Source organism: Dermacentor andersoni, chromosome 11, assembly GCF_023375885.2.
Source record: "Dermacentor andersoni chromosome 11, qqDerAnde1_hic_scaffold, whole genome shotgun sequence".
NCBI classification, from domain to species: Eukaryota; Metazoa; Arthropoda; class Arachnida; order Ixodida; family Ixodidae; genus Dermacentor; species Dermacentor andersoni.
This window is the reverse complement of record NC_092824.1, coordinates 113204113-113228827: the sequence shown is the minus strand read 5'-3', so window position 1 is coordinate 113228827 and position 24715 is coordinate 113204113. Positions and strand designations below refer to the sequence as shown.

At 47.4% G+C, this 24715-nt stretch overlaps 1 protein-coding gene and 1 long non-coding RNA gene across 14 annotated transcripts in view; one reads left to right on the top strand and one right to left on the bottom strand.

The window, feature by feature from the left end:
* The window catches only part of LOC126539500 (uncharacterized), a 184970-nt gene that overhangs the window by 70686 nt on the left and 89569 nt on the right, over positions 1–24715 (bottom strand). For 10 of the 13 annotated variants that reach the window (XR_008614270.2, XM_055075444.2, XM_055075435.2 and 7 more), the window contains 4 exons: positions 23592–23681; positions 20749–20841; positions 18122–18229; positions 6818–6951 (listed from right to left, as the gene is read on the bottom strand). Coding sequence is in view for 12 of the 13 variants with exons in the window: in XM_055075444.2 (XP_054931419.1) it covers positions 6818–6951; positions 18122–18229; positions 20749–20841; positions 23592–23681 (425 nt within the window). In the remaining variant the exon portion in view is untranslated. The remainder of the gene's footprint in view (positions 1–6817; positions 6952–18121; positions 18230–20748; positions 20842–23591; positions 23682–24715) is intronic. The other 3 variants (XM_055075442.2, XM_055075443.2, XM_055075439.2) reach the window with 2 other exon arrangements.
* Positions 14297–17112, top strand: LOC129386941 (uncharacterized). Its single transcript, XR_008614271.2, has 3 exons — positions 14297–14375; positions 16435–16507; positions 16570–17112. It is a non-coding gene; the product is annotated as an uncharacterized lncRNA (long non-coding RNA).

Genomic DNA, 24715 nt, shown 5'->3' with positions numbered 1-24715 from the left:
ACATACCACTTTTGTTCGCTTTAGATTTACATTAGGCGCAATTCACGGAATTGGGATATCATATTTCGTTGCCGAGTTACAGAGCTGTAAACTTGATAGTCTCGTTTTCTGAAAATTTTCGATTTTTGCCAATTTTCGATTTTTGCCAATTTTTAATAAAATACTGACGAACTAAATCGAGAATTCGAAACCAACAGTCACTAGAATTTAAGTTCTTCTTTTACGTGCAACAAGCCTCGTCAAATTTGGTGCAGTGGTTGCCGACAAAAACGAATTCTCCTTTTACATGTATATACATAGGGGCACCCGAGCTAAAGCTTCCTCTTAACCACTCCTTGAACACAGAAACAAAAAAAAAAAAAAACTGTGGTTTTAGATCTAGGTACATGTCGCAACCATGTTCTGCAGAACATAATATTCTAATAATAAATTGATTCGATTTGATTAGCAGACAGTAGGATTAGCGAAGAACAGGATAAGAAAACATGATTAAGCAGAACACGCTGCGGAAATTAATATAGTTTTATTAGCTTGGTTATAATTTCCCGCTATGACGTAGCTGTTATTACAGGCGGAAACGAAACACTATTCGCCGCTCGCATTTTAACCGACGCGCGCGCCTCGAAGGCCAGCCGAGCGGTATTGTGGCCAAGGCGGCCGAGGAGACCGCTTCGCCATCTAGTGGTGGTTTGAGAAAACAAACAGTGTACACCTGAGCGGCGTGCTTCACGGCATCACCGGAGCGCTCAGAGAAAAAGCGTCCGCTAAGACTCATCATCATCATCATCATCAGCCTAGTTACGCCCACTGCAGGGCAAAGGCCTCTCCCATACTTCTCCAACTACCCCGGTCATGTACTAATTGTGGCCATGTTGTCCCTGCAAACGTCTTAATGTCATCTGCCCACCTAACTCTCTGCCGCCCCCTGCTACGCTTCCCTTCTCTTGGAATCCAGTCCGTAGCTCTTAGTGACCATCGGTTATCTTCCCTCCTCTTTACATGTCCGGCCCATGCCCATTTCTTTTTCTTGATTTCAACTAAGATGTCGTTTACCCGCGTTTGTTGCCTCACCCAATCTGCTCTTTTCTTATCCCTTAACGTTACACCCATCATTCTTCTTTCCATAGCTCGTTGCGTCGTTCTCAATTTCAGCAGAACCCTTTTCGTAAGCCTCCAGGTTTCTGCCCCATATGTGAGTACTGGTAACACACAGCTGTTGTACACTTTCCTTTTGAGGGATAGTGGCAACCTACTGTTCATGATTTGAGAATGCCTGCCAAACGCACCCCAACCCATTCTTATTCTTCTGGTTATTTCAGTCTCATGATCCGGATCCGTGGTCACTACCTGCCCTAAGTAGATGTATTCCCTTACCATTTCCAGTGTTTCGCTACCTATCGTAAACTGCTGTTCTCTTCCGAGACTGTTAAACAGTACTTTAGTTTTCTGCAGATTAATTTTCAGACCCACCCTTCTGCTTTGCCTGTCCAGGTCAGTGAGCATGCATTGCAATTGGTCTCCTGAGTTACTAAGCAAGGCAATATCATCAGCGAATCGCAAGTTGCTAAGGTATTCTCCATCGACTTTTATCCCCAATTCTTCCCACTCCAGGCCTCTGAATACCTCCTGTAAACATGCTGTGAATAGCATTGGAGATATCGTATCTCCCTGTCTGACGCCTTTCTTTATAGGGATTTTGTTGCTTTCTTTGTGGAGGACTACGGTGGCTGTGGAGCCGCTATAGATATCTTCCAGTATTTTTACATATGGCTCATCTACACCCTGATTCCGTAATGCCTCCATGACTGCTGAGGTTTCGACTGAATCAAACGCTTTCTCGTAATCAATGAAAGCTATATATAAGGGTTGGTTATATTCTGCACATTTCTCTATCACTTGATTGATAGTGTGAATATGGTCTATTGTTGAGTAGCCTTTACGGAATCCTGCCTGGTCCTTTGGCTGACAGAAGTCTAAGGTGTTCCTGATTCTATTTGCGATTACCTTAGTGAATACTTTGTAGGCAACGGACAGTAAGCTGATCGGTCTATAATTTTTCAAGTCTTTGGCGTCCCCTTTCTTATGGATTAGGATTATGTTAGCGTTCTTCCAAGATTCCGGTACGCTCGAGGTTATGAGGCATTGCGTATACAGGGTGGCCAGTTTCTCTAGAACAATCTGACCACCATCCTTCAACAAATCTGCTGTTACCTGATCCTCCCCAGCTGCCTTCCCCTTTTGCATAGCTCCTAAGGCTTTCTTTACTTCTTCTGGCGTTACCTGTGGGATTTCGAATTCCTCTAGGCTATTCTCTCTTCCACTATCGTCGTGGGTGCCACTGGTACTGTATAAATCTCTATAGAACTCCTCAGCCACTTGAACTATCTCGTCCATATTAGTAACGATATTGCCGGCTTTGTCTCTTAACGCACACATCTGATTCTTGCCTATTCCTAGTTTCTTCTTCACTGTTTTTAGGCTTCCTCCGTTCCTGAGAGCCTGTTCAATTCTATCCATATTATAGTTCCTGATGTCCGCTGTCTTACGCTTGTTGATTAACTTAGAAAGTTCTGCCAGTTCTATTCTAGCTGTAGGATTAGAGGCTTTCATACATTGGCGTTTCTTGATCAGATCTTTCGTCTCCTGCGATAGCTTACTGGTTTCCTGTCTAACGGCGTTACCACCGACTTCTATTGCGCACTCCTCAATGATGCCCATGAGATTGTCGTTCATTGCTTCAACACTAAGGTCCTCTTCCTGAGTTAAAGCCGAATACCTGTTCTGTAGTTTGATCCGGAATTCCTCTAGTTTCCCTCTTACCGCTAACTCATTGATTGGCTTCTTGTGTACCAGTTTCTTTCGTTCCCTCCTCAAGTCTAGGCTAATTCGAGTTCTTACCATCCTGTGGTCACTGCAGCGCACCTTGCCGAGCACGCCTACATCTTGAATGATGCCAGGGTTCGCGCAGAGTATGAAGTCGATTTCATTTCTAGTCTCACCATTCGGGCTCCTCCACGTCCACTTTCGGCTAACCCGCTTGCGGAAAAAGGTATTCATTATACGCATATTATTCTGTTCTGCAAACTCTACTAATAATTCTCCTCTGCTATTCCTAGAGCCTATGCCATATTCCCCCACTGACTTGTCTCCAGCCTGCTTCTTGCCTACCCTGGCATTGAAGTCGCCCATCAGTATAGTGTATTTTGTTTTGACTTTACCCATCGCCGATTCTACGTCTTCATAAAAGCTTTCGACTTCCTGGTCATCATGACTAGATGTAGGAGCGTAGACCTGAACAACCTTCATTTTGTACCTCTTATTAAGTTTCACAACAAGACATGCCACCCTCTCGTTAATGCTATAGAATTCCTGTATGTTACCAGCTATTTCCTTATTAATCAGGAATCCGACTCCTAGTTCTCGTCTCTCCGCTAAGCCCCGGTAGCACAGTACATGCCCGCTTTTTAGCACTGTATATGCTTCTTTTGTCCTCCTAACCTCACTGAGCCCTATTATATCCCATTTACTACCCTCTAATTCCTCCAATAACACTGCTAGACTCGCCTCACTAGATAGCGTTCTAACGTTAAACGTTGCCAGGTTCAGATTCCAATGGCGGCCTGTCCGGAGCCAGGTATTCTTAGCACCCTCTGCAGCGTCACAGATCTGACCGCCGCCGTGGTCAGTTGCTTCGCGGCTGCTGGGGACTGAGGGCCGGGGTTTGATTGTTGTATTCATATAGGAGGTTGTGGCCAAGTACTGCACCAGGGTGGCCAATCCTGCTCTGGTGAGAGAGTGCGTTACCGGTTCTGGTCACCGGGATCAGGCCGCACTCCAGGCCTGTTTGTGCAATTTTCTCAACACACGTTTTTTTTTTTTTTTTTTTTTGTATTTTCCGGTGGAGAATAGCGCGGCACCGGGATTTGAATCACAGTCCTCTTGCACTGGAGACGGATACTCTACCGTCCCCGTAGGAGTTAAATTAAAAATTAATTTATGGGGTTTTACGTGACAAAACCACTTTCTGATTATGCACGCCGTAGTGGAGGACTCCGAAAATTTCGACCACCTGGGGTTCTTTAACGTGCACCTAATTCTAAGTACACGGGCGTTTTCGCATTTCGCCCCCATCGAAATGCGGCCGCCGTGGTCGGGGTCCGATCCCGCGACCTCGTGCTCAGCAGTCCAACACCATAACCACTGAGCAACCACGGCGGGTCCCGCAGGAGTTGTACGCCTCATTTAACCTACAGTGGTGCCCTACTTGGTCAGTCAAGGTGGACCAATCTGAGCTCGGTTATACCGCATGGATGGCACTCGGCTAGAGAACCTGGTATTTATGACCTGCACATGTGAGTGTGAGGCAATAAATATTTGAAGATCTATATAAATATATATATATATTTTTTTTTAGGAGGGTTCCCGTACAGTGATAAAATAAAGGAAAAGACATTAAAAGAAAGAAAAAAAAAGAAAAAAAAAGAAAGAAAAAGGGGCAGAAAAAAAAGGAACATAACATGCGATTTGAACTCGTGACCCTTCGATGTTGCCCAGAAAGATAGCTCAGTCGGTTGGTTCGTCAGGCCCCAGGCTACTTTCAAGCGCCACAGCTCCTGCTCCGAGCCTCACACTTACGTGGAAAGAGACTCATGTTGTCCGCGATAGTCGGTTTATGCTGATTCCGAGTAGTTGAAAGGCATACTTTCTAGGAAAAATGGCCGCTCAAGGAGAAGAGCCAACTCGAGCGGCTTTAGAGGCTAGGAAAACTGCCTTAAAATATTTAGACTTGAGGGAAAGCTTCGTTAACAAACTATAACACGGCAATCAGCACTCGAATACGACGAGAGAAATTACTGAGACGTGGAAAATTCCCTTGAAAAAAAAATCTGGTTTGCTAGGCAAATGCTTGTATGTATTGAACCTCTTAAAAGATGAGGGGTGAAATATGCGCTCACCGAGAGGGCATCTTCGGCACGAGACATCCCCAAGGCACCTTACAGAGATGTGGAGAGCTTCGCGGCCGGAACGAAGCTTCCCTTCTCCGCCGGCCAAGAGGGGGAAACGCGCTTTCCGATCGCTCAAGGTTGCGCGGACAAAGCCTAACTCTAGCGTCTAGGAAAAGCTTAACCAGGTGCGATGGCGGCACGCATAGCGTGGGAAGCTAGCCGCCAGAATAACTATACCAAGGACTGCTGCTGATGAGGGCGAAATACCTTCGTGTAATTATAATAACCCTAATAGGACTACTTTCGAAAAAAAAAAGGAAACGGCCCAGAGGGCTATACTACGAGAGCTATGACTGATAGTTTTCTCTCTCTCTCTCTAACGCTAAGACTACGCTTGGTAAAATAACATCCCTTTGCCTTTCTTCTTCCTCGCTTACGCCGCTGGTCATGATGTAGGCAAATTAACGCAAAATGAACCTACCCGTAAATAAGTCTGCTTTTAGACGTAGCCAGAGCCTATTTCTAAAGGTGTTTTCCGCATGTTGGTAAGCTTTTCTTTTTTAGCCACTGCGGTGGGTCAATCAATGGCTATTACGTTCTGCTGCAGCGCAAAAGGTTGTGGGTTCGTTTACCGTCCTTTACATTACTTTGGGTGCACGTTTAGAGGCTTCAAGGTGGTCATAATTTATCCTGAGTCGTCCGCAATGACGTCTCCTACACCGTCTGTCTCTTTTTTAGAAGGTCCAAAAATATTTTACATTACCTGTGGCAGATAGCACAATTCTAGTCGCTGAGCTGGTCTACTCGAAGAGCCGGACACTACTTGCACAAAAAGACTGATATGCATGATCGACTAACTAACAAAGAATTCACTAATGAATTTTTAGCAAGTTACCTTATGGCACAGTATTGCAATTTACACAGTCTAGCGGGTGAGATTGAAAGGCATATCTACTTGAAAAGATTTATGTGTATGAAACCACTCAAGAGATAAGCACGTCGAACTCGCGGTAAAAATGAACTGTCATTCCACTTACTTTCTAACAAAACTTTGTTTTATGCATTGAAGCACAAAAGTAACTGGAACGCCAATGCATTTCCCGGAAAAGTACGGGAATTATTGTCTGGAAACTGTTATCCTGAGAATTCGTTCAAAGTAGATATGCTTTACAGTCTCACCCTCTCAAGCGGAATTTGTGCCATAAAGTAATTAGTTAGAAACTGAACTAGTGAACTTTTATTAATTAGTCGATTCCGCATTTCGATTTTTTGTCCCCGTCATGTTCGCATTCTCGAGTAGACGAGCTCATGGACTAGAATTGTGCTGTCTGCCACAAGCCACTTTTACAAATTTTGAACCTCCTACAGAAAACAACAAAAAGAAACACCCGATATATAGCCCCCGTATGGTTTTGCACGAACAACCCAATCAATTAATCACGGCTTCTTTCATAGGACGGCGTCCTCATAGGGCAAAAACTAACCAAATGCAGGGAATGTGTGCTTGCCGCTTCCCAAGAAGCATGTCCGAATTTAAACCAGCCGTGTGTTCTGTGGCGTCATCCATGCTGTCCATGTCAGGATTATTGCTGGAAACCTTCTTTTGCAATCTGCATCCAACGAACTCAGGCAAACACTTTCCTCACATGACTTTTGTGTGAATTCGTGTCAATGCATCGGAGCGTTCCGATACCGATACGTCAACCTTGAGTTTATGCTTTGACTCTTATTTCCCGTCATACTCATGATTAATGAAAGACATTTGAAATTAAAGCTTCCGAATCCACTAGCTCAGTCTTGTGACTTACTGCGTGGTAAAATACGGCACAGAGATATGCGTAGACATATAAAAGACTAGGCGGTGCACTCACGAGAGCAGCTTGTTGCATTCTTTGCATCTGAAGCAGTTCTTGTGGTAGAAGTTCTTCTCGGCGATGATGCGCTCTACGGGATACACGTGGGTCCCGCACTTGCGGCAGAAGCACTTGCTTTCGTCGATCTTGATCTGCGCAGAGGACGAAGAGAGCGGTATGAGGGCGGCTGCAACTCTTCGCAAAAGAATCGTCTGTAGACGTTCTGTAGACAACATTCTGTGAAACGTACAGGATATCTACAGGCCGACGTTGTGCGGCAGACGTCAGATCGAAACTGCTTGATGATTGCTGAGCATAACTGTAAGAACAACCACTTGAATATCTATAGCAACAGAAGCACCTAGCTCTCGTCGATCATGGTCTACAAAGAGGACGAGCAGAGCGATGAGACGGCGGCAGTAATTGCTCGCTACACGTTCTCTAAACACCAGTCTACGAAGTCTTCAGGACATCTACAGACAGACGTGCGTCCTGAGAAACCATTCGGCATTACATTTTTTCTCAACTACAGCGGATAGATGGTCTTAGAACAGTAATTTCGCAATCTATAAACCAGAGATGCTGGCGTTACTTGCTATGCGATCCTCATATGCGCAGAGGACAAAAATCGCCGCAAGACTGTAGCAGCTGTTCTAAGCAAATGCTGATGTAGAAGTTTTATAGGCATGATTCCACGAAGTCTACAGGATATCTACACACATTCTTTTTCTTCGACCATTAAGTACAGTTCCTTAACAGCAACCATTTGGAGGCATATAAACCAGAGTTGCATCGCACACATGTCATTTCTATTACATTTTTATATTCACCACGGCAGAGTGCAACTACGGCAGTGAGAGAGTGCCATCAGTAGCTCGTAATATTTTTCTTACGACGGCTTGTAGAAAAACCGCAGCCATTTAGAACTTTGGAATGAACCACAGAGCATACAAAAATGAACGAGGACGTTAAATGACTACGATCATTAGTCAATAGATAGATTTTGCAGACAAAAGAACAGGTCTACAAGAAGGCAGATATGTCTATTAGAGTTCTGCAGGCCAATATTTTATTCTACGGAAAATAATTTTAGAGCTAACTTCCTGGCTATGAGGTGTCAGATGTTAAACACGGTAAATTTCGACTGTCGTCACGTGCGCAATCCCCTTCAGAATCAGAATCAGTTTTTATTTTCCTCAAGGAAAAATGGACCCCAGACAAAAAGCGGCTCACTGAGCAGCTTGACGAGGTCTGGGGCCCTACAGGCAGCGGCAACAGCGGCAAAACAGCAGTGTATGTCGTACACCCGTGCAAGAAAAAAAAAAGCAACACGAGAAACAGAAAAAGAAAGAAAGAAACTGTTCGCACCAAGCTGTGAAGAACGAACATGACGGGTAACATGATGGGTAACATACCCGGTCACTTGACTGTACGCCATTACTGATTTTATTGCATGGCAACCGTATGTCAAGGCAAGCTAACAGCCGGTTTAACCCAAGGGCTCGTGGAAAATAAAAAAGAACACATATAAAATTTAAAAAAATACGAAAACACGTGTGACCTGCAAGAAAAGTCCGGACGAAAAGAAAGGAAACAACTGACAATTTGGACACGTACTTGATGGTATTGTAGTGCGCTTGAAGAGGATGCAAAGGTTTTAAACCTTTCAGAATGCTGACATCTACGAGGCAAGAATGTGTTTCATAGAAATATGACATGGTATGAATGAGTGCGTATGAAAATTGAAGAGCAACGGTGACCCAAATAAGCCGCTCCATATATGAAATGATCTTGACGGAATCTTTCTATTTTTCTGCGAATGCTGCTGTTGCAATATAATAATGTTCTAATCTATTTTTTCGTCAGATATTATAAGCCGCGCAACTTATGCACATATTCACACATCGCAGTATTTAATTCAACTAGTCTACCAAAGCGGACAAATCTAGATTTCAATTTATGTGAAATTCCTGTGCGCCAGCTTTTCGAAAGTCGCCTTGACAAAAGTTTTCAGAAGCGATATGTTACTTTCTACGCTTCGCTGTTCTAATATGTGCACCTTATACAATTATAGTGCACCTATTTTGGTGGAATAGTCACGATGTTATAAGCTTGGTACTTCAATTTTTCTTTAAAATTATGGGGTTTTACGTGCCAAAACCACTTTCTTATTATGAGGCACGCCGTAGTGGGGGACTCCGGAAATTTTGACCACCCGGGGTTCTTTAACGTGCACCTAAATCTCAGTACACGGATGTTTTCGCATTTCGCCCCCATAGATATGCGGCCGCCGTGGCCAGGATTCGATTCCGCGACCTTGTGCTCAGCAGCTCAACACCATAGCCACTGAGCAACCACGGTGGGTTCAAATATTTTTCTTTATTACTTTTTATAATGATATTATTTCCGACTATTCTTGCAAAAAAAGTAGCTTAAAAATATGCTTCGACTACTCACTAGTGAATAGTCAGAGCGTATTTCTCAGCTACTTTCTAGTAGAAAGTATATTATACGTATTTATATGGAAGCACATGTATTACATTTAACCTTTTGTGTTTTAAGTGTACTTGAATAGGGAGGGCCTGGTTTGACATACGTTGTTCTGTCGGGCTACGTACGTAGGCGAGACTGCGCGGCACATTGTTCCGTATTAAGTAAGCATAAGCGATTATTCCATTGTAGCAGATGAACAGACCTAACACAACACTGCAACGACGCCTACAAGACCCTCAGCTACAAGCAATTACACCTATCTATCCATTTCACACATAACTGTCGGAATTGCAACGGATGTGTGGCTTCAAAGCGTCCGAAGAGACAACATCACGTGCGTCACTCTGTCTCCCGATGGCTTTATTTACGCATTTCCAGACACAAACACGAAAAAGCTATAGAAAGGAAGCCAGTAGAGGGACACGAGCACGGTGCAGGTGTAATTGAAGAGTTGCAACGGGACGGACGTGTTGCAACAGCACAAAGAGGGGCCGAAGCAGGGCCCAGGAGTGAAACTTGATGGCTGGACGACGGCCAAGAAAGGAACCCGCGGTCCACAGCGAACGGGTGTCGCGCGCATATCCGTCAGGGGTGTCGCCAAAGGCGAGACAGCAGCTTCTAAACCCCAGCGCTGGAGCCCGCGTCGCACCAGCGAGCAAGCGTGCCACAGACGCCGAGACAGGCGGGGTCTCCTGCACTGTCTCCGCGTCAAAGCGGGGCCTCTCTTTCCAGAGATAACTCTCCGGTGAGGAATTAGGTCGACCCGCTCGTCGAAAGACGACGCCGACGCTGGAATAAGTGGATCGGAGCACAACGCCACGTCCTGTGTCCCCAGAGTGCAGCCACGGTGGTGAGGCTCTGCCGCCCGACATAACCCTGTTTATCACGGCGCACATGCTCTGTTAACTCTGCTCTGTTAATCAAGGCGCGCACGCCCCAGAGAGGACGGTTCAAGGGCGTCCCACACTGACAGAAACAGTCCAGTGTTCAGCAGGGACTATCGCTTGCGAAAAGGAAATTCGATGCAAAGTGGGGCTGCGCGCCAGTGTAGAGGAGGCACGACGTAGAGCAAAAACAACTCGGCGAAGCTCGTATAACGAACCATGCTTGCAAGCCAAGAGGGCGCGTGTGCGTACTTGCTAGCCCAATGTCAAGCATAGGATGAAATATAACAACTCAGTGGGCTTATGATTCACGTAGTTACGAGCGATACAAACTCACGCAGAGACTACTCTGGGAGTTGTCTAACTAACTCTGGGAGTTGTCTAACTATGCGTAAGCACTTTACCACTTGTTCATCTCCACGCAGCCCGGTGTCATCATCAATGTTATGAAACCTGATACGACCGGTATAAACGACAGCGCTGCAGCAACACGAACTGCTGCGGACGGCGGCGCAAGGTGAATTGAAGGAGCAAGCAAATATACTGCAAGTGGCGGCGTCAGGTGCGCTGATTACTTTCCCGTCATTATAAGCTGGTATCGCTCTTTAACGCCTTGTCCATCCATGTCGAACCATAATGAGCCGCACGGACGATATCGTGAAAGCGATCTGCGATGCCGACAGAGTGCCGACTGCTGATAGCTTCGTGCGTTGTGTACTCGCTGCTTCGCGTCGAAGACAGACGCGCGGGCGCATATCTTGAAAGCGATCTGCGAAAGGGGGAGTGTGCGGAGTGTGCTGAGAGCTTTGTGAGCGCTGTGTTCTCTCTGCTTCGTTCGCATGGAAGCGAAAGGCAGCACGAAGGTAATGTCGCTCGCCGCTGAGGGCTCTACCCATATTGTATGCGTGGTTCCAAAGCATGTATGCACTTTTCGCTTCACTTTGCCGAGTGCTGGAGGCCGGCTGTGCCTCCGCCGCGTGTTGGCCCCGTATTATCCGGGATCGGCCCACATCTTGTGTTACGTGACGGACGGGCGGTTTTCTCGTTGGATAAGCATGGAAATGCTTACGCATTTAAAAACAGGCTGGCATCCTCAGCAAATATATCTAGGCTCCCCCAGGTCTTTTTTTCTTATTTTTATTTACAAGTGTCGTTCGTAATTAAGAACACGATCAAGAATAGGTTTGGCTTTCGATTCAGCACGCGAATACTTCAACCACAAGTACCGTCTACACTTCGAAATTTAACAAAGAATTAGAAGGCTGTTTATGGTCAAAGAACCCGATTTACAAAATAAATGAGCTATAAGACGTGTTTTTTTCTTCTCTCTTGTCTTCCTGTGTTTTTAAGCTGCTCCCCTATTCCGGAAGTGAAAAGGAGCCAGACGTATTGCCCTGTCGATTTTAACGACAATCATGAAAGCCTTATGGGTGTCTTTTATCAAAGCAGAAAAAAAAAACAAGTGTTAAGGCGATGCTATATAAATTTTTCGGCATAGAGCGAGTTTGATACATGACTGCAAAATGTAGAAAGAAGGTGCCCGCATACGTGTGTAAGAAAATGTCCCAGGAGTGCTCTTCAGCACGTCAACCTAAACATAGTATACGTCTTGATTATCGCTAAAAGAAGAGCTCCAAGGTAGGAACAGTGACGATATTGGATCGAGAGTTACATTTCGCATGCGCCGGACTACTCACTTGCCTGAGCGCAGTGGAGGCCGTTGGCCGACGGTGACTTGCACGTTCCTTTCCTGGGCCACGTCGTACCCGAAGAGAGACGCCTGCCTTTCACGGCACTCGTCTCCACACCCTTCCGGCCCATCGACTTGCCGAGCCGAGTGTACAGAACCACCCACAACAGGGCTACGCATCCAAACACTAAGGAAATGGCCATCACCCACACGTCGTCCATGTCTACCGCCTCCTTCAACACGTCCCCGGCGGACATTTTACACAGGCGACAACTAGCCCGAAAGGGTCCGGCGCCAGAGACGGGACGTCGGTTCTCCTTCGAGAGGCACCTTCAAGCGATGCCGCGAAGACGCCAGTAGCAAACGGCCAGTGCAGGTGAAAGCCGCCTACACCGGTTTCGATACAACGACGATTCCGCTCCTTTTTCTTCAAAGGACGCGACCAAAACTGAGCGAGGTAAAAGCAGGTCCCGTTCGAAACAGGTGACTTCGGCTGCTTGATCAGTCGAAGCCCGACGAACACAAGAGAGGAACGACAACCGTCAACGCAAAGAGGTGCAGCTCGACATCGCTGACGTATGGTACACGTCCCGCGCTTCGACGGCTGCTCTACGACACGTCCTCACTGAACACAACGAACACGCACCGCTGTCAAAAACGCGGGCGCGACTCCACACTGTCCCACACCGGTCTAACTTCGTCGGCCGCTCATGCCACTGATCCTCAAAAAAAGAACGTCCGCCGCGCGATAGAACGACGACCCGACTCGCTCGAACGAGTTCTGCCGTTCGACAAGGCAGCCGATGTCGGTCCACTTTCGACGGCGGCTACTCCAGAAAGCGCCAAGGGACAAGGCGAACAGACTGGTAGAGAGAGTCAGGCGCGATCGCCCGGCAAGACAGCCGATGTATCTGTATGCCCAGTCACGACGGCGGCCTCCGCCGTTGTAGAGGCGTGCGGAAGCGAGCCGTTCCTTGCGGGCGAAAGTGACACGGTAACGCAAGCCCCAGCACGCGACGGAAACCAGACGTGCCTCGGGGCATGCCGTGGCTCGCAGCAGCTACGCGGCGCTCGCCTTTCGCGCTCGGTCGCCCGTTTGCCGTTGCGGTCGCCGCCGACGGTGTAGTCGCGAGCTTGTTTTGGGCCGTGTGCCGGTTTACATTCACCCTTCCTTCCTAGGCGTGCGCGACGTGTGTTCAGCGGGGCCGAAAAAGAAAGCGTGTGCACTCTTGTCTCTACGCAAACGGTTTGTGCCCTGTACGTGTTTCCGGATGCCCACGGGGTTTTACTCTTGACGGGACTCGACGGCGGGCGCATCCGGCCGTTCGACCGAGACAACGCCTCTCACAGACGCTCTGCGTGCTTTTCGCGCAGGGTCGAGCTGCGCACGCGTTCGCGCCGAAAGCCGCATTGGGAATCCGTGCTCTAACATGTTGAGTTCTTAAGTGGGACGGTTGTAGTGCGAAGATTGATCGCTTTTGCGCAAGTTTAAGTGCACAAGAAATGTGACCTCTCAACAAATAAATAAAAAAAATACCATGTTGAAATATGAGGTGTGCGTCGATCGCACTTCTGCATGAAAACGCCCTGGAGCGTTCATTGGTGCAGTTTGTCTCCGAAGGTCATCTATCAACGCCTGAAGAAAATTTTATGAACACAGAGGGTGTTGGTAAGTTCCTTGTTTTGTAAGAGAAACTTCACCTGTCATGCATGACACCACGTTTCAGAGTCACACTACTTTTTTATGGAGTCGTTCGCTCTCAGTAGACTGAGTGCACTCCACAAGGGCCTAGACGACCAAGAAACAGGAAGCTATAACATGTAGTTCAACATGAGGCAGGCCGTACATAAAAATAAAACACTGCAAACACCACCTTTTATCTCAGAGTGCTGTGGTGATTGACTTGGACGCATCAATGGTCTGTGCACGAGTATGCGTATTCAGTCATATAGATGCATTTATACAGAAATTTGTCGTTGCTTATCGACAAGGCTGATGACGCCCGAACTATCACACACGTTCCACTGAATGCGCGCTATCAACTTGAGCTCCGGCTTAACTCGGCACGTTATCACAATTGCCGAGAGAACGGGCAATCACAGCGCTCCAGAGCAAACGTTGTCATAAGCGCTCCGCTTTTGTTTTTGTTTAGGCTAGGCTGGAGAACGAGGGAGCGCGGGCTGATGCGGTTTTGTTTCTTCCTCTTCTATCATGATTGATATATTCAGCGCGAAGTAACGTACACAATGCCGTGTCAAGAGGTAATAATGCAAGCACAGTTTAACCGTGCCTTCTCATGTTGACCCATGTGTCACGGACCAGCCACGCTATCAAGTCAATAAGCGGTGCTCTACGAGATAGAACACGCATGCGCACATTTCAGACGTTCCCTACAAAAGCGGCGATGGCGTCACGTTATCGGCGGAGTGGCTACCGCGTACGCACTCGGGCATGGCGTGCTGTTTTGTTCAGCGAGGTAACTGAACCGCTGGTGGTGCTCTCACGAAGGTATGTTTTAGTACAATTTGCATTCGTGGGTAGCGGCAAGGCGCTATTATACTAAACATTTACCAGAGTGACACCTAACCTTGCTCTTGCCTTAGGTTCTTGTTTTGCAGGAATGGGAAACATGATGTCGAAAGTCATAGACGTAATTGGCATAGCAGCCGTCAAGACATTGTGGGTGCACATGTTGAGCGGGGTATTGCGACTTGCTTTTCAAGGATCCGTAGTATGCTTGGTGGCAGCTGTAGTAGGCATTGCTGTCCTTCAGATCTGGGGAAAGTTCCGGACTCGAGGTACGAGTCGGGAATCGTTCTCGAAGCCTACTTTGCTTCTCAGTGAAAATCTGATGGGTGTTATGATCGACCTGTCAAGAGTGAGAGATATTCAGGCATACGTTCCCGTGAAAAGATGATTTGCCTCGTCCCAGAAAACGCTGTTACGGTAAGCCTGGACCTTGACCTCTCATGTGTGCGAAGCGTTCAAGCGGGCGTCCTCATGTCAACATAATTGCCCTCTTCTCCGAAACGGCGTCACCCCTTTTCCCCGAGCTGACACAAGAGGATGGACGATAAGAAGACAAACCGAAAGCAGAAGCTCAACGGCACTCAACGGCAGAAGCTGACGAAAGCTCTAATACTTCCACAGGCTCCCGAAGAAGACGTCGACGACCACAAGACCGCCAGAGGTTATTTAAGGCCGACCTGGCGAGCCACTTCCTGGAACGCGGCTGTATGCCTCACGTGGTCCTGGCGGCTATGAGGGTAGAGGCCGTGTTAATCAGAATCGCTCGAGATTCGGATGAGATTCACAACTATGTACCAATGAAGTGAACACAATCGTTTCTACTTTTTTTTTCATCATCACGATGCCCGCCTTTATCGTCGTTTCCTCATTCTTGCTGTGAAGACCCACCTCACCTGGTCGAGATCGTATCATGGGACAAGTACGAGCCATTGTAGATCTAGCAAGCGAACTTTAGAACCAGAACCAGTGGCCACCCTTCCAATATAGACGCCATCCGTACCTGAAGAACCGACAAAGTTCGAACCTAGGAGATTGCACGTAAGGCGCGCCTCAGCCAGGAGTGCCTGCTGTCGGAGCTGCAGTACGTGCGACCACTGCCCTTTCGAGCCATTTCCTGGAACGTGGCTGTGTGCCTCAAGTGGTCCTGGCGGCTATGAGGGCAGACCCACATATCGCAGTGTGCTGAAGGGCGCTCGACCATCGCATATTTGCGCGAGCAAGGTTTGCTGTTCGGTCACGGGCTCGTCAAAACTGCGCCGTAGAAACTGATGGCCCAAGATCCTGGCGGGGGCAGCCGCAGCCAGCGCGGGCCGTCGGGAAAGTATGTCTTTTCACACCGCAGTATGTCGAAGTCTAGTAACGTTGGTCGAAACTACCGGAAGCCGCTTCTACCAGTGCGGCGGGCTAGGGCAGTGCCGCTGCAAGCGAGCTGCACTCGGACAATATCGGGAAAACCAACGTCTGGCAGCCCTGATGCAAGAGGTGGCGACGCCTGCAGCCAACCCTGGTGAAACGGTCTCTCTACTATGGGCCGCCTAAAGCGCGTGCAGTAAGCTGCCCAACTGAGCTTCAATGTGAATGCGCTACTCAGAAAATGCATGATCATTGCTTGACACATGCTCTAGCGTCACTTTAAAAGTGGAGGCATTGTAGCATTGTGCGGCGAACAACGTAGAATTTAGGGAGGAACACGCCGGCACAGCTAATGCTCCCAGATCGACGACGTACTGGGGCCATTTTTCCTACGTTCACGTAGGGCTACGAAAACATTCGCGGGCAATGCATCTGTGCTGCTGACTCGATGCCCTGGCACTGCAGCCAGCCGCGTGTGTACAAGCGAGCCCTCTGCTCACGGCATCGCACGAGATATTCAATGCCGTGTCGTTCAACCATCGAATACCTCATTTGCCTTATTTGTGGTTGTTGGGCCCAGAAAAGATGAGTCTCTCGTTCTACTATTACCGCACAGTGAATTAAATGGCGGCAACGAACTCGTACCCTTTTCTATGAATTCAGATGACGTGCGCTTCGTTCGCAGACAAGGATATGCCGGGCACAAGTGACGTCAGTATGCGCGTAGCAGCGTCAGCCGTGCGCCAAGACTTGCTGAGGTGTGTGTGATAGTGTTTTGTCTCTCAAATCCAAGTTTATCGTTAATGACATTTGTTCGCAGGGTCGACAGCCAGTGAGTGTTTGCGCGTGTGCTCGCGCGCTGCGAGTGCGCATGCTTTCGACCGGCAAGCCCGCGATGGAAATGCCCACGGGTCCAGCCCGGAGCTCCACCCCGCGGAGCTAGACTGCGTATGCCTCGCGTGCACTTTGGCCGAAACGGTTCGACCATGCGCGTAAGCACAATGCCGGGGGCTGCCCGCACTCGGCGCGGGATTTGTCACGGACATACTGCTCTACCCCTCGGCGTCGTGCCTTGGGTTGCAAAGGACAGCGACGGTCGACACACTGGAATGTGTTCGGAAGAACCGTCCGACAGCGCAGCAAGGTTCCTGCAGTCAGCGGGCCTTTGGCTCCCTGAGCAGCAGTGACTCCTAACGCACTGTGAACTCCAGCTTCCTGCTGGATGCGAGCTGTCACAAGCGTTTTGCCGGTGAGCCCTTCACGTGTAACGTCGACAGTGTTTTACCGTGGCCGCCGCTACATTCTCGTCTGCGTTTCGAAAACCGGTTCTCGAGGCCAATAAAGTACTGTCGTCTGTTGTGGATCTTTATTTCTCGCCGGGTGGTTCGTGGCTGAAGACGTGGCTCAATCCCGTTTAACGGAAAGACGGCAGCTGCGTCTATTCAAGGTATGATAAAGGGCCATCGAGAAATCCCTGCACCTGTCCTGCGTTCTTTCCCAGTGTTCTCTACAATCATGAAATATGAAAAATATTCCTGGAAATGACATTTAAACATTCGTCTTTGACAACCTTTAAATAGGGCTGCGACGTAGTAAACATAGTTTGCATTTATGCCGCAGGCAGGTAGCCACCGAAACTTTCGGAGGTTCAGTCCACCTACCTTCATTACGGTGGCAGAGTTAGTTATCTACCTGAGCCTTGGCTAAATGTCTAGCTACCTCGCCTAAACACATTCTTGACCGCAGGATAACAGAGATGTCCACGTAGTTTGCTAGTGGTAGTCACAACAAGCATTGTCGTTTTCCAGTGCTTTCTTTCTGCGGTCCTCAGCTCTGTGCTACGTTAACGAATAGATCAGCACGTGTCTGTGACTCATTGTCGGGTTGTGACGCACGGTTCACCTCTGGTGGATGAGGTGGCGCACGGAGCAGAAACATTAATTCTGGGCGTTTAGTTCACGTGCCGAAACAACGATTTGATTATGAGGCACGCCGTAGTGGGGTACTTCGGATTAATATCAATCTTTAACGTGCGCCCGGTGCGCGTTAGTACACGGGCATTTTTTGCATTTCGCCCCTCATCGATATACGGCCGCCGCGGCTGGGATAAGGTCCCGCGACCTCCGCCTTAGCAGCGCAACGCCAGAGCCACTACGCCACCACGCTGAGTCAAACATTCGCGAGCAAAAAAAAAAAATTCAAACGATCACGATTACAATATGTAGCGCGAGTGGACGAAGACATAGAAAGACACCGACACACACGGCACTTTCTTTGTCCTTTCACAGTGTCTTCGACCAGACGCGCTGCACATTGCAATCGTGAATCTGAGCTACCTAGCCCGCCAGTACATGCTTTAGTAAAACCATCACCTTGTTGAACTTGTTCTGCAGCCTCTGCTTGTCTATCTTGACCTCTTCGATGACGCCGCTCTCGCTGTGACGGCTCTCCTGTTCCTGGACGCTCGTGAAGCTGGACTTCTGCAGGGAGCAAGAATACGCGGATGAGCCCAATATCAAGCACCGGCCAAATGACAACGGGCGAAAAAAAAAAACACTCGGGCCCCCTCCGAAACCCCGCGATTGTGAATCGCAGGTGGCCTGGGACCGTATGCGCGCTGCAGGGCGAGCGTCGGTGTTCTCGCGAGCAGCTGTTAGCCACTTGCTGCCTGCCGGAGCGCTGGAAGGGGGGCTCCTCGCGCATTCTCGATCTGTCACTGTCAGTCGAGGACTGCGAGATGTGAGTCACGTAATTCACTCGTCCGCTCTTATTAAACGCGACGCAATCGCTGCTCTGGAACCCCGCCTGCCTGCTCGTAGTATTTAACGCAACACAAACAGCGGGAAGCATAAGGGGTACCGATGCGTTCCTTTACAGGTGCGAGTGGCGCTGGTTAATACTTCCAGGGCAATATCTATGTACAGTACACAAATACCCGACAAAGCGGACGGGACGCTAGCGCGGTGGCACAGCATCGCACGCGTAATACGGAACATGCGGGTACGACTGGCACCTTAGCCAAGTTGTCTTTTTACCCAATTTCATTGTCGTTTTCCTCATTATTTCTATAGTTTAATTAAAAAGAACGGAAGTGCGCGACACTGTGCTAGTTGGTTCATCATTATTGCTCGTGCCATTATTAAAAGAACAGTGAATTTTCCTTCTGTTTCCTCTGGCTTTACTGTCTGTTAGCATCATGTGGTTGTAATTAACACGAGACAGTTTTCCTGCTCGGTAGCTTTTCAGTTACTGGAAGCGACGGGTAGATTGTGACGTCGGAGCTGACGAAGGTGATGCGTGACCTACTGTGCCCGCAACATAAAACGAAACCAAATAAATCGACAGTGAAACACGAAAGTGATTCTACAAGGGACGCTCGGGCGGAGCAATTGCCGGCCTTGATCGCCAGGCTAAATCCGCATGTTGCTACAACTTCGCCATCACCATCGACAGTAAAGAGGCTTTGGGTTTTCAGGGTGGCTCGCGCATGTCATATTGTCCTCATTCAGGGCTATGATGCGTATGATGCGGAACTGTTCGGAATCCGGGGTGACATCACATTGCATTGGGGCGCGATTTGAAAAGGCTTAACAGGTGTTCTGATTAGGTTTGGTTTTCCCGTTCGCGTTTGAAGTTATGCTATCGGTGAAGGCAACCTTTTCTTTTTTTCTTTCGCAACACGCAACTCGCGATAAGCGCAGAACTACGTCGTAAACAGAGTGCAAGTATTTGAAGCAGCATACTGCGTAGGTAGTACGAGCTGCGCAGTTTCCTCGTAGACTCCTAATCAAGGCTTAGGTTCTTCGCGATATTTCTTTCAACAGGCATAAGTAGGTGGAAACATCTTCCTATGCGAAGCATCTCTCTATGCTCTGAAGGGTGGACTGATGGTTCTCATCTGTCCAGCCGCGTAGTGCCCTAGTTAGAGAGTGTAGAAAAAAAATGCTTGGAAGGGATTTTTTCTTCCTAACCACTAATAACCATCGATATCTTGTATCGTTTGGGGGCGCCACCTACAGGCTTCAACATCTGCTGGAGCACAGATGATAAAGACATGGTATACTGCCTGCAAGTATTCCATGTTGAGCATTCATGACATGACGCCACGTTACACGCTGCAGAATATCATGTGCTGCAAGTCTAGCAACCGAAAGAACAGCGCCAAAATACTACAAAAAAAAAAAAGAAGATCGGTATATTGGCGAAGTCTGCGTTTCTGTTGCCGATCAGCAATTTTGCATGCACAAAATCAAGAGCACTCAATCGATTTTATATCTACTACTGCAACCACCATCTCGCAGCGAGCTGCCCTGCGCATAACAGCAACAGTCTCGCCACTATTTGCCACTAACGTAGGTGGTCTGCGCGACTCGATGTACTAAACGCAACGACTTATAAATAGAACAGATTTGTGCCGCGATGGAGGCAACCAGCAAGGGGCTGGGGACAGCTACTATACATTGGAATAACACGACTAGAGTGGTTTATTTATCAGCTATATAGCAGCGTGGTTCGTGAGTCTTCGTGTGGTGAACAATCGAAGCAAAGGCACCCCTCTGTGAACCAGATAACAATCGCGGTGCAACAGCAACTGTGGAGATTCCAAACTCTTCAGCACACACATAATAATAGCACCGTTAGCAAATCCCAAAGTTGAGATAGGCGGGGAAAATGGACGTGGCAACCTCGAGAGCCGCTAGTGGTGGTAGCATACAACAATAATAGCAACACATTGAAATACAACATAGCAGGATGCTTGAATAAAAGCTAGGAGTAAGTACAGTGTAATAAGAATACGGCAGCTGTTCTATAACATACACATCCGTAATGAGCAGCCTGTAGTGTACACAGCTTTAATTTACGTGGTATTGAGCCGGTGCCAGATAGCAGCTTTGATGACAGTTATATACATATTGCACCAATGCGTTCTCTGTGGCAAGTAACGAGAAAAAGAGGCTTCGAGTGTAGCATCGGTCATGGGTGAAGGGAGTGAACTTACTAGTGACTTTATGTCAATCGGCACGATGTCTTCGGCAAAACGGTGGTTGAGCACTTGATTTTTGTTATTCAAGGGTGAGATGTAGCTGTGCTTCTAGCGAGGGGAAAACAAAAAGGGGGGAGGCAAGGAAAAAAAAAAGCAGGCGCCGGGAACATAAATGTCAACGAAGCGAAGGGACGTGCGGCAGCCCATGCAAGTGCGTCGAGTGCACAGCAGGCCATGAGCACATACAATCGGCGTTATCAAGTACAAATCAAATCAAAACAAAGGAATAGTGCAATCAGGGTCAACGGCAGTGTCGTGAACAAAGCAAAAGAAAACGAGGCTACGGTTTGTGGCATAAACTGTCCTACATACAACGTGCCGAGACGTTACCTGAGGCAGGGACTACGCGTTACAAAGCGTAAGAAAAAAAATTAGAGCGTGACTAACGGGCGAAACGAGCTAGCCTTTTTCTGAAGAAAACCGTGCTTCGTGTAAACTAGCCGAGTCTTGCGTCTGTGCCGGCTGGTAATAGGCAAAAAGTAATAATAAGAAAATTTAGGAGTGAGAGCAGTTCCTGGTTGGCCGGAGAAAAGTACGTTGGTCAATTACGATAGTCGAAAAAGATTAAGTTAGTCCACGGGAACTACCGTAGCGATACAAGAAAGGCCGTAGCGAAGGGCTCCAGGAAGCTTCCGATCGCCGCTGGATCTTTAACGAGCATTTCAGTTTGCATAATACGGGCATTTTTCTCTATTGTGGCCCCATTTTGCAAAACGAGGACGTGAGGCCCACCCGCGACTTTTCTCCGAGCCACCGTTGGTGGTCACAAATAATGCGAGCACTTCGCGCTTCAAACCAGCTCTCCACTTACAACTGGAAAAAGAAATGATCTGGTGCTAATTTTGTGAGCAGTTAAAATCACAATAAACGACAAACGAAAACAAATATTTTCAGGAAGTGTTGAGATTCAGAGTATGGCTGTTTAGTGGTTGATGGCTGTAACTGCGCTCGCCGTACGCGCCAACGAGTTAAACCGTGCTAATATTAGCCATGTAGTGACTCTAAGTGCACAGCGGTTACGCTGTTATGCTGCTGAGCACCAGGTCGTGTGTTCGATTCCGGGCTCAGACAGCCACATTCCTAAGGGAAGCAGAACGCAAAAGTGCGCGTTAAAGAACCCGCTGTGGTAGAAATTAACCTGGAGCTCTCCACTACGGCGCCTCTCATAGCCGACGTGCTCCTTTGAGACGTTAAGACATCTGTAAAACGCTTACAAAGCGTGTGTAAGATGTTTACAAGACGTTTTAAGACGTTTTTAAAGATTCACTTACGATGTATGTAAGATATTGCAGAAGGTAAGACATCTTGGGACGTTTCTTGATGTTGCAGAGTACGTAAATCAGAGACGATGTAATTAGAATATTTCAGAACGAGTAGTGCACGCTTGAGCGAACGCGGCAAAAGAACCGCTAGTCCTTACGTCCCTGCTTTCTGCCAACTCGCGAGCAAGCACAGAGGAGCACACAGGTCATGAATTGTAGAACCGCTGAACAATGGAGAAGCTGTGACAAAATAGTTGCCAGCCCATGGAAATGAAGTTTTCGTTAATAATCCATACCAACGCAGGTAGGCATTTCCGAAAAATTAAACGACGTAAAGTCTGACGCTATAAGCGGTACCCAAAGGTCATCTAAAGTTCGCCACGAGTTCCTAAGTGCGAACAATTCCTAGAATCAGGAGGCCTCCAATCAGATTGTGTGGCTATCGCCAGCTTTAGCTTTCAAAATACAGCACGGTTTAGACAAGCCTCCAAAGCCAGGAAAAAAAAAGCAGTCCGCTCGACATTTTTCAAATCGACAAGCTCTAATGACAAAGGGCAATGCTGAAGCGAAAGCTTTTTTCGTTTTATCAGGTTAATGTTTGCGAAACAAACGTATATTACGAATTATATTCCACAAAGTGATTCAGACCGAGCTGTTGAGAGCGAGCTGCGAGGCAAATTAGTTAACTACAGTCAGCCGTCGTTAGTAGACACGGACACAGAGCTTGGGAATGGTTATGCAAACGCAATTTTAACTCTTATGACGCAGAGGGCAAGTGCTGAAAACAGGCTGCTGAACATCGTCTTTTTCACAAGTATATTTACTGAAGATACATACAGAAAGGGATATTTTAAGCGAAAATGCCTTGGCGTTCACTGAGAATGCCCAACTTTTGTTATGCTAATTAAATCATTTTTCGCCAAGATAGTCACGTGTGTGTCTGCGCTGTCCTGCTAGTATCTCGGCCTTGTACCATTGAGCTGCGCGAATCCTGAATGTATATTTCAAAGTCAGGTATATTGAAGAAAAAAATTTCTGGCAGATAAAGAAGTCACACGCGTTTATTTAACCTTTTCACCACCAAATTTTCAGGCCTTACAGCGACTACTACTAATTCGTGCTAATATTGGCAAGGACAACTTATATTAGCCAGTGTCACGTATGCTTATTGCACATTTGCTAACAACATTAACATTGTAAGGAAAGGCAACAAGTAATTTTCAAGCATGAAAAGCAGAGCCAGTAAAAAGAATCAGTAGACACACAAAAATACAGAAGCAAGCAAGCAAGCAAACAAACAAACAAACAAACAAACTAACTAACAAAATAAAACAAGAATATGTGCACATGCAAACAATACGAGTCCGTGCACGACGACCTCGCACGTATCTGTATAGGAATTACACATTTGTCTGCACAAGACAGTTCGCTGACGATCTCTCATAACGGTAAGGTGGGTGCGGAAGGCGATTAACAAAAGCTATTAACCAAACGTGTAACAAACTAGGAGCGTCAAAGTACACATGCGGTACTTACCAAAGACTCGAAGTCGATGCCAGTGTTAATCACCTCACGTGACGGCGACAGTATTCCATTCTCCTTGATTGTCCGTTCGTACTGACATTTCTATCGGGCGGTCCGCATGCCACAGAAAACACAAACGTTTCATGCCAAGACAAAAAAAAAAAAAATCATTGCAGAAAAACACACAACGATAAGTGAACCGAAAGTGTCAATACACAAACCGATGGGCGCTTTTACTTCATGAGAAAGTGCAGTTGTACGCAGGCAAGCTTCCGTCCATGAATACCTATCGCGAAAAGCTATTCTGTACTTTTGCACGAAGATACTTACTACCGACTCTGAATCATAATACCTACTTGGCTTGCGATTTCGTTTGAAGCTAATTAATTAAGATTAGAAGAGCCATTGGAGCACGTGATACTTCTCAAAGTGTTGAGCAAATGACTGATATTAATAAATCTCCAGTGAATAGCTTCCGTAACGCGTCATTGTTTTTGAACTTACAAGCACCTCACAGCCTTGCCAAAGGTTAAAGTAAGTCTTCAAGACAAGTTTCCACTCTCATCAAAAAACAATGAATCGGTTAAGTTTGTCCCATGCTAATGCTGGACTATCGCCTTGAATGGAAGATATGCGGCGGGAATAAGGTAACGAAATCTTCAACTTGATTTTATCACGATGAGCCAACGCAGAGCTTAGCCTTTCTCAAACTATTGGAAGCCATTCATGAGGTGCATTGAGGGATGCAGGTGAAACGGGCGACTTGCGAATCAATGTGCACACAGTAGCATGCACGACCAACATGTCAAACAAAACCGGCAAACCATCATGCGATTTTATCCCCATCCATTCTGTCATGTGCGCAGGGAATAAAGTAAATCAACTGTGTAAGTGCCTCAGCAAGAGCATTTGAATGCATTCTTATCGAGTAGTCAGGATATGCGTTTAGGTAACTACGTGGTGGTGGCGTATTGGAACGCTGCACGCCAAAGCGATATGCGACAATTTAGGTTTACTGTACTTTTCAAGGACATCGCTACTCTTGCTGTCATACCGACCACAGCACTTCAGAAGTTTCATTTCCCGTCGGCGGGGAGACAGGAAATGGCTGATACAGCAAAGTTAGGACAACGAAG